Source organism: Bombina bombina, chromosome 10 (genome assembly GCF_027579735.1).
Source record: "Bombina bombina isolate aBomBom1 chromosome 10, aBomBom1.pri, whole genome shotgun sequence".
Classification (NCBI taxonomy): domain Eukaryota; kingdom Metazoa; phylum Chordata; class Amphibia; order Anura; family Bombinatoridae; genus Bombina; species Bombina bombina.
This window is the reverse complement of record NC_069508.1, coordinates 205569765-205581262: the sequence shown is the minus strand read 5'-3', so window position 1 is coordinate 205581262 and position 11498 is coordinate 205569765. Positions and strand designations below refer to the sequence as shown.

Genomic DNA, 11498 nt, shown 5'->3' with positions numbered 1-11498 from the left:
CGGAATCTGTTGACGCTCTACAAATAACCGATAATAATAATAAAAGTCATGTTGATTTAAATATTTTTGTGACTATTAGTGACGAAGGTAACTTAAATGGTGTGTGTAAAATAAAATGCATTTTCGGATGTGGTTTCAGTATATATAATATTTTACTTGCAACGTTGTGCCCTTAATGACAGTGATGTCACCTGTTCATTTGGCACAATTCCATCTACCGCACTTAATATATGTTACAGCTTATATGTAGCAGCTGAATTCTAATCAAAACAGATTATCTAAATAATAGTATATAATATATGTCTAACATAGCTCAGTCTATAGAGAGAGCTATTGGAGTGTATAGTCAGCAGATAATAAGAAATTATTTGGAATAGTTAATAAGGCACACAGTCTAAAAAATAAAAAAAACATAATAATATTATGAAAATATTTATGGATACAATAAATTATCTTGTTTTTCTGTATCTTTTGTTCTTCTATATACTAGAAAATATTCCCAGATTTATTAAGGGTTTAAAGAGTGCCGTCGACTGCAGGTTCACACAAGTGAACCTGTAGCCAATATTTGATGACTGCTGCTTCTTAGCCCACTTTCCCACCTGTTATGTGACGTGTGTCAATCCCCCCGGATGTTTACGACCAGAGTGATTGGCGGCCCTTGGTCATGCGCACTTGGCTGTTTGCGAGCAGGGGGCGGCATTGCACACTAGCCGTAGTGAGCAATGATAAGTGCTGGCAGCGTATTGCTACCTGCTAGGCGCGAAGTGGTGAGGACAGGGGCGAAGATGTACACCCGTCTGCCTTACTTTGTTAAATCTGTCTGTTGTTTAGGAAGTTTCCCCTGAATATCACATTAGTGTCGTTTTTGTTGAATTACTAACTTGGAATCCAAGTATATATTGTAAGAAACGTTGGGTTATTCATGATATTGCACTATTTCAGATTGCTCAGTGTTCAATACTGAACAGCAAAGCAAGAGTGTGAGGAACACACAGGCAGGAGTATTGCAGCAGAAGGGGCAGTTGTATTGAGACAAGAACATAGCTGAAATCTGGATACATAATGCTGCCAGCACTTGGGAGCTGAATGCTTGGAATAAAACTGAAGCAGGAGTCTGTGAACCACCAAATAACACAACAGACTCATGAGAACCAAAGCTGGGATCAGGATACTAAGTGCCCAGGCAGGGGACACAATGGCACAGTATAGCATGGCTAGAAGCAAGGTGAAAACCATGAAAAGCAGAGGTTAAATAGACAGTAAAGTCAAAATCTACCCTCATGATTAAGACAGAGCATGCAATTGTAAACAACATTCCAATTTACTTCTGTTGTCTAATTTGCTTTGTTTTCTTGCTATCCTTTATTGAAAAGCATACTTATGTGTGCTTAGGAACAGCAATGCACTGCTGGGAGCTAGGTGCTGATTGGTGGCTGCACATATATGCCTTTTGTCATTGGCTCACCCAGTGTGTTCTTCTAGCTCCCAGTAATGCATTGAATTGAATGCTCTATGTGAACCATGAAAGTAAAATAAAACATATTTTTTTATGACCCTTGTTTTCCATTAGATGCCCACACCCTGATATGGTTTCACCGCCATTATACTACAGTTTCACAATCACAGAAAGAAAATCTGTACACCCCCCTATACATTCCCTTAAAATAAGATTAAATGTTATTTGACTAATAAATGATCATTTGGTTGGGGTGACCTTGTAGCGAGCAGAGTCATTAATCTGTTTTATAACTGAGGAAATTAATAATCTGCTAATTTTATGAGAGATACAGCATCAAAGTTGAATAAATCTAGGATGTTTTTTTGCCAAAAGGATTATAGCAGATTAGTTCTGACTACATTAGCAGTTATTAAACCACAAACTGCAAAAAATGACTTTTCTGTTCTTCTGCACAATGGGGGAGGGGAGTCAGTAATGCATTGTCCCCTGAATGCTAAAGATACTTTTTCATTTGGTTCTTGCCTGCCAAATGTACTTCTACAGGATTTTAAAATTCTGAAAACATTTAACAAAATGCCCCCTTCCCCCCCCCCAAAAAAAAGAAAAGAAGACTTTACAACGACCCTTATAATACAATTTACTAAATTCAGAATAAATGTACAGTGAAATATTTTGTCTACACCAGAGAAAAAAGATATATTAGATGTGCAAAGCGTTTGGTCTTTATGTAGAACGCTAATGAGCAGAATTGCCTTACACAATTTAGCAATTCCCAGGTGAATGAGTTTATTAAATACCATAAAATGTCTTGTAACAGATACAAAGACTGCAGTTTATTTTCTCGTTCTCTGTTAGTAATTGTGAAAATGTTACCATCATTTATATAAAAACAGCACAGCACTCTGTAGTGCTGGGTATGATACAAATTATAGTCTCCAATGGAAAATGAATATTGTTTTGCTGAAAAACATAGCATTTTTTTTTTTTCAAATTTGAGCATTATATACAGTTAAAATGAATTCATTAATAGTAATTAATTTCCTTTGTAATTTTTAAATAAAATGTGATTCTAATCTAAATACAATATTTACTGTTAACCTTAAATTGGAATACATTTATGAGTGATAGTTTTTCCCTTAAAGGGACATAAAAAAATTACCACTAACCATCTTTTATTCAAACAATATTATATATATATATATATAGCTTAATAGATGTGTTCTATATTAGGGACAGTCTACTTGAACTTTTTTATTGTTTAAAAGATAGATAATCCCTTTTACCCAATCCCCAGTTTTGCATAACCAAAATTGACTTAAATTAATATACTTTTTACGTCTGTGATTATATTGTATCTAAGCCTCTGCAGACTGCCCCCTTATCCCAGTTCTTTTAAAAGATTTGCATTTTAGTCAGTTAGTGCAGATATTAATAACCCTATGGGAGTGAGCACAATGGTATCTATATGGCACATATAAACGAGCAGTGTCTAACTGTGAAAAACTGTCAAAATGTACTGAGATAGGAGACAGCCTTCAAGGGCTTAGAAATCAGTTTGAACCTACCTAGGTTTAGCTTTCAACAAAGAAAACTAAAAGAACAAACCAAATTCAATGATAAAAGTAAATTGGAAAGTTGTTTAAAATTGCATGCCCTATCTGATTCATGAGAGTTTAATTTTGAAAAGACTGTCCCTTTAAAGCTTACAAATTTATGAGTAAGGTTCCACTGGTTAGTGGGAAGAAGGAAATTGCAGTGGTTCCCAATAATAGCTAGAATAAAAAAAAAATTATGGGGGCAATACCAGATAGGACTCATTAGTCTTTATTTGCCCTGTTTATAGAACTGTTCATAATTAAATCGCCCTACTATTAGAGTGGTAATTGACTGTCACATATTTCAGGAAGGACAGACAGCACTGATGCTTGGGGTCAGCCATGGGAGGTCGGACATGGTAAAAGTCCTGTTAAGCTGCGGTTGTGACATAAACGTGCAGGATGAATACGGTAATACTGCTCTGATGATCGCCTGCCAGCTGGAAAGTACTGAAATCATAAAGCTCCTACTGGCTCAACCAGAGTGTGATACTGAATTAACTGACAAGGTAAGAATGAGTAGCCAATAGCTGTCTGTAGGGGATTACTCCTGGCAAATGATGTTACTATTTATTACCACAGCACTAACCATTCTCACTGCTCCGTGTTACTGGTTCCTTTCTTGAAGAGCCCGAGAAAGAATTAAGTCCAGTGTTTGACTTTTCTATGACAGTGAAATTATTGAGTCACATGTCTGAGATGTTAAAGGGACAGTAATGTATTTTTATATATATTTATAGTATATATCAGCAATAAAAATGTTGTATTGCAATTGTTAGGTATACAAACTAACGCCTAGATTATGAGTTTTGTTGGTAAAGACCTGCGGTGCTAACAAGCCTTTTTTTTTCCAGCGCACCCTTAAGACAACGCTGGTATTACGAGTTGTCTGAATGGCTGCGTTAGCCTCAGAAAAGTGAGCGTTGAACAAAATTTAGCTCTACTTCAACCCTCAATACCAGTGTTGCGTTAGCTGGAAAAATGTGCTTGTGCACGATTTCCCCATAGGAAACAATGGGGCTGAGCTGGCTGAAAAACCCCTAACACCTGCATAAAAGCAGCGTTCAGCTCCTAACGCAGCCCCATTGTTTCCTATGGGGAAACACTTTCTAAGTCTACACCTAACACCCTAACATGAACCCCAAGTCTAAACACCCCTAACCTTACACTTATTAACCCCTAATCTGCCGCCCCCCGCTATCGCTGACACCTGCATTATACTATTAACCCCTAATCTGCCGATTTGGACACCGCCGCAACCTACATTATCCCTATGAACCCCTAATCTGATGCCCCTAACATCGCCGACACCTACATTATATTTATTAACCCCTAATCTGCCCCCCCCAACGTCACTGCCACCTACCTACACTTATTAACCCCTAATCTGCCGACCGGACCTCGCCGCCACTATAATAAATGTATTGACCCCTAAACCGCCACACTCCCGCCTCGCAAACACTATAATAAATGTTATTAACCCCTAATCTGCCCTCCCTAACATCGCCGCCACCTACCTACAATTATTAACCCCTAATCTCCCGCCCCAACGTCACCGCTACTATAATAAACTTATTAACCCCTAAACCTAAGTCTAACCCTAACCCTAACACCCCCCTAACTTAAATATAATTTAAATAAAACAAACTAAAATTGCTATCATTAAATAAATTAATCCTATTTAAAACTAAATACTTACCTATAAAATAAACCCTAATATAGCTACAATATAACTGTAGCTATTTTAGGATTTATATTTATTTTACAGGCAACTAGTTAAAATAATTACAAAATTACCTGTAAAATAAATCCTAACCTAAGTTACAAATGCACCTAACACTACACTATCAATATATTAATTAAATAAATTACCTACAATTATCTAAACTAAAATACAATTAAATAAACTAAACTATAATACAAAAAAAACAAAACACTAAATTACAGAAAATAAAAAAATCTTACAAGAATTTTAATCTAATTACACCTAATCTAAACCCCCTAATAAAATAAAAAAGCCCCCCAAAATAATAAAATGCCCTACCCTATACTAAATTACAAAGTAATCAGCTCTTTTACCAGCCCTTAAAAGGGCTTTTTGCGGGGCATTGCCCCAAAGTAATCAGCTCTTTTACCTGTAAAAAACAATACAACCCCCCCACATTACAACCCACCACCCACACACCCCTACTCTAAGACCCACCCGATCCACCCTTAAAAAAACCTAACACTACCCCCTGAAGATCACCCTACCTTGAGTCGTCTTTAGCCAGCCACCGATGGGACAGAAGAGGTTATCCGGAGCGGCAGAAGTCTTGATCCGATCGGGGCAGGTCCTCCAAGTGGCAGATGTCTTCATCCAAGCGGCATCTTCTATCTTCAATCAACCGGAGCGGAGCCATCTTGAATCCATCCGACGCGGAGCCATCCTCTTCTTACGATTTCCTAAGGCCGAATGAAGGTTCCTTTAAATGACGTCATCCAAGATGGCGTCCCTCGAATTCCGATTGGCTGATAGGATTCTATCAGCCAATAGGAATTAAGGTAGGAAAAATCCGATTGGTTGATTTAATCAGCCAATCGGATTGAAGTTCAATCCGATTGGCTGATTGGATCAGCCAATAGAATTGACCTCGCATATCTAATTCTGCAATGTCCTTTTTAAATGTGGTCACCAGAACTGCACTCCATGCTCATAGTTAGGACTTACAAGGGATTTATATAGTGACAGAATTAGGCTTTCCTCCCTTGCACCAGTGCCTAATAGATGCTAGTATCTTGTTAGCCTTAGAAGCTGCTGCCCTGCATTGCGCACTCATTTTTAGCTTATAATCAGTAAGTATATATTTTTCCTCATTTGCCTAGTCTAGTCCCATTTAAATAATAGCTTCCTGAATGTAGAACCTCGCATTTACCAGTATTAAATCTGCCATTTACCAACATATTTGTCCAAGTATTGTAAATCCCCTTGCAAATCAATTTCCCCCTGCACTGATCTAATCACAACTTTTTAGCATCTGCAAAAATAGAGATGCTGTTATTTACTTTTACCTCCAAATCATTTGTAAAAAGAACAGAGCCCAATACTAATCATTGGGGGACCCCAATAATTACTTTTGTCCAATCTAAATATGATCAATTTACTGCAACATGTCGCTTCCTGTCTGTTATCCGGTTGTTTATCTGAGCCAACTTTTTCAGCTCTTACCAGACCCTTAATTTTGTACAGTAACCTCTCATGTTGCGCTGTATCAAAAGTCTACAAAATCCAGGTAGATAGAATCAACTGATTCATCTTTATGTTCTTCCTCATAGAGACTAATTAGATTAGTTTGGCACAATCTATTTCTCATAAATCAATGCTGATTTAAACTCATAATCTTGTTTTCATGAATATACTCTTGAATATAATCTCATATAATCACTTTCAGCATCTTGCCCACTACTGATGTCAGGCTTACTGGTCTATAGTTTTCTGGACCAGCCCTGCTTCCTAAAAAGTGGCACCACATCAGCTTAAAGCCAGCCTTGCTGCACTTACTCCAAAAGGGGATTTGCTGTGTTTTAACACAGTACCAGAAGCAACAAGCCTGAGATATTGCATATCTAATTTGCATATTTTACCAAGAGTCCTCTGGTGCATTGATAACAATGTATACCTAGTAACTCTGGGGAAAGGCAAGTAGGATCCTTGCCTAGATGTTTTAATTGCCTATGCAATAATTCTATTGCTCATATATATACAGTATATATATATATATATATATATATATATATATATATATATATATATATATATATAAAAACACACACACATATATATATATAAACACACACACACACATATATATATAAACACACACACATATATATATATATAAACACACACACATATATATATAAACACACACACATATATATATAAACACACACACATATATATATAAACACACACACATATATATATAAACACACACACATATATATATATAAACACACACACACATATATATATAAACACACACACACACATATATATATAAACACACACACACATATATATATATATAAACACACACACATATATATATATAAACACACACACATATATATATAAACACACACACATATATATATAAACACACACACATATATATATAAACACACACACATATATATATATAAACACACACACACATATATATATATATAAACACACACACATATATATATATAAACACACGCACACATATATATATAAACACACACACACATATATATATATAAACACACACACATATATATATAAACACACACACATATATATATATAAACACACACACACATATATATATAAACACACACACATATATATATAAACACACACACACACATATATATATAAACACACACACACACATATATATAAACACACACATATATATATATAAACACACACACATATATATATATAAACACACACACACATATATATATAAACACACACACATATATATATAAACACACACACATATATATATATAAACACACACACACATATATATATAAACACACACACATATATATATATAAACACACACACACATATATATATAAACACACACACATATATATATATAAACACACACACACACATATATATATATAAACACACACACATATATATATATAAACACACACACACATATATATATATAAACACACACACATATATATATAAACACACACACATATATATATATAAACACACACACACATATATATATAAACACACACACATATATATATAAACACACACACACACATATATATATAAACACACACACACACATATATATAAACACACACATATATATATATAAACACACACATATAAACAACTTTCTCCTTGATTCTAAAATGTTAAGGAAGATAAAATTAGACAATACAGATGATTTGTTTGTAGGTTGCTGCTATTGTAATCCATGCAAGATTTTCTGTCAGATCAACTAGACTAGAGTGATGCAGGCAGAAGAAAGACGAGCTATCAGATACAGTAGTAACAACTCTTCTGAAGACCAAGCATTATGCTAACCCTGCATTATATATCCAAGGTGATGAAGTGTTAGTTTAAGGTTGCTCAGGGATTCTATGGTAAATATATTGCTTTTGATTTGTTTATTAAAGGGATAGTAAAGTGCAAATTAAACTTTCTGATTTAGATAGGGCATGCCATTTTAATCAACTTTCTAATTTACTTGTATCATCAAATTTGCTTTGTTCTCTTGTTATTCTTAATTGAAGGCTAATACTAGGTAGGCTCATATGCTAATTTCTAAGTTCTTGAAGGCCGCCTCTGATTTGAATGCATTTGACAGTTTTTCATAGCTAGGGGGCGTTAGTTCATGTGTTTCATATAGATAACACTGTGCTCATGCATGTGAAGTTATTTAAGAGTCAGCACTAATTGCCTGAAATGCAAGTCTGTCAAAAGATCTGAGATAAGGAGGCAGTCAGCAGAAGCTTAGATACAAGGTAATTACAGAGGTAAAAAGTGTATTAACATAACTGAGATAAGGGGCAGTCTGCAGAGGCTTAGATACAAGGTAATTACAGAGGTAAAAAGTGTATTAACATAACTGAGATAAGGGGCAGTCTGCAGAGGCTTAGATACAGGGAAATCACAGAGGTACAAAGTATATTAATATAACTGAGATAAGGGGGCATTCTGCAGAGGCTTAGATACAAGGTAATCACAGAGGTAAAAAGTATATTAATATAACTGAGATAAGGGGCAGTCTGCAGAGGCTTAGATACAGGGTAATCACAGAGATAAAAAGTATATTAATATAACTGAGATAAGGATCAGTCTGCAGAGGCTTAGATACAAGGTAATCACAGAGGTAAAAAGTATATTAATATAACTGAGATAAGGGGGCATTCTGCAGAGGCTTAGATACATGGTAATCACAGAGGTAAAAAGTATATTAATATAACTGAGATAAGGAGCAGTGTGCAGAGGCTTAGATACAGGGTAATCACAGAGGTAAAAAGTACATTAATATAACTGAGATAAGGGGGCAGTCTGCAGAGGCTTAGATACAGGGTAATCACAGATGTAAAAAGTATATTAATATAACTGAGATAAGGAGCAGTCTGCAGAGGCTTAGATACAGGGTAATCACAAAGGTAAAAAGTATATTAATATAACTGAGATAAGGAGCAGTGTGCAGAGGCTTAGATACAGGGTAATCACAGAGGTAAAATGTATATTAATATAACTGAGATAAGGGGGCAGTATGCAGAGGCTTAGATACAAGGTAATCACAGAGGTAAAAAGTGTATTAATATAACTGAGATAAGGAGCAGTCTGCAGAGGCTTAGATACAGGGTAATCACAGAGGTAAAAAGTGTATTAATATAACTGAGATAAGGAGCAGTCTGTAGAGGCTTAGATACAGGGTAATCACAGATGTAAAAAGTATATTAATATAACTGATATAAGGAGCAGTCTGCAGAGGGTTAGATACAGGGTAATCACAGATGTAAAAAGTATATTAATATAACTGAGATAAGGAGCAGTCTGCAGAGGCTTAGATACAGGGTAATCACAGAAGTAAAAAGTATATTAATATAACTGAGATAAGGAGCAGTGTGCAGAGGCTTAGATACAGGGTAATCACAGAGGTAAAATGTATATTAATATAACTGAGATAAGGGGGCAGTATGCAGAGGCTTATATACAAGGTAATCACAGAGGTAAAAAGTGTATTAATATAACTGAGATAATGAGCAGTCTGCAGAGGCTTAGATACAGGGTAATCACAGAGGTAAAAAGTGTATTAATATAAGTGAGATAAGGAGCAGTCTGCAGAGGCTTAGATACAGGGTAATCACAGAGGTAAAAAGTATATAATATAACTGAGATAAGGAGCAGTCTGCAGAGGTTTAGATACAAGGTAATTACAGAGGTAAAAAGTGTATTAATATAACTGAGATAATGAGCAGTCTGCAGAGGCTTAGATACAGGGTAATCACAGAGGTAAAAAGTGTATTAATATAAGTGAGATAAGGAGCAGTCTGCAGAGGCTTAGATACAAGGTAATCACAGAGGTTAAAAGTATATTAATATAACTGAGATAAGGAGCAGTGTGCAGAGGCTTAGATACAGGGTAATCACAGAGGTAAAAAGTACATTAATATAACTGTGTTGTTTATGCAAAACTGGGGAATGGGTAATAAAGGGATTATCTATCTTTTAAAACAATAACATTTTAGGTGTTTACTATCCCTTTAAAGGGACATTAAACAATAAATACATTTTTAAGCATAGTATTGAGGTTATTCCCCACCTCCCTCTAATCATTGGTGCTGCCATGTTGCGTTCACTGCATATCAGTGCTGTTGTGTTTGCACATGTGCAGCAACTCTACTTGAGATACCTGTAGTGTAATGTAGGTTCCAAAATGGCAGCACTCATGATTAGAGGGAGGTGCATGAAATGGATTTAGTGTTTAATGTCCCTTTAAGATTTGCACAATAAAAAGTTTGCCCATTTGCTGTAGCATTTAGTGCTCAGAAAATTAACCATCAGATCTCTGGTTCATTTTGTAAATGTGCCCCAATTGCCCCAAAATAAAGAGTCTTTTATTTTTTTATGGAAAAAAAAGTAGCATTTTTTCCCCATAAAAAAAATACTGCACAGAGCAGCTTCTAGGGGTTAAAATTGGCGGTGTTAGAAAAGAAACCTCACTGAAAAGTGCCTTTAAATTGCGGTCTACATAAATATACTGTATTTATATTTGCTGCCCTTCGCTGTGCGACTGACCCCCTTCGCTGCGCTAGTTCTCATGCCGTGTCTTACAGCATGAGAATGAGGTTTCCATTGGAGGCTATGGAAGCACGCTCTCATGAGCGCAATGCTTCCATGCAATGAGAATGCGAGGTCACATTCACATTGCACCTCACTTGTAATTCCAGCGCACATTTTTGTGTGCTGGTATGACTCAGTTGAGCGCAAATATCGCTTTAGTGTAACTTGTAATCTGGCCCCTAATATGCAGCATGTTACGTCTCATTCTTATGGATTCCTACACTTTTATACTAATTGATTGATCAAAGCTGACAAAGTAGCAAAACCCCAATATGCAGCAGGATGAGAGGTACCTTAGGATAATCAATAGCTCTTCATATTTAGCTAGCTAAGGCACAAGCCTATTTGACCTATATAAAATATACCTCTAGCAAAAATAAAGAAGCTGTTGGGTCTTTATAAATAAAAATAAACATACAAACGTCACATATACTGAACATGCAGAAGAGTTCTGCCTTTCTAAAAACAATTGCATCAAATTTGATTTTTGTAAAGATTCATCACAAAGATTTTAGAAAATAAATGATTTCTCCCCAGAGCAGGGAATTTGACAAATCCGCTAGTGCAG

At 35.6% G+C, this 11498-nt stretch overlaps 1 protein-coding gene across 2 annotated transcripts in view; it reads left to right on the top strand.

The window, feature by feature from the left end:
* KANK4 (KN motif and ankyrin repeat domains 4) overlaps window positions 1–11498 on the top strand; it is a 355274-nt gene that overhangs the window by 316467 nt on the left and 27309 nt on the right. For both annotated transcript variants that reach the window (XM_053693649.1, XM_053693650.1), the window contains exon 9: window positions 3366–3566. In XM_053693649.1, coding sequence (XP_053549624.1) covers window positions 3366–3566 — 201 coding nt within the window. The remainder of the gene's footprint in view (window positions 1–3365; window positions 3567–11498) is intronic.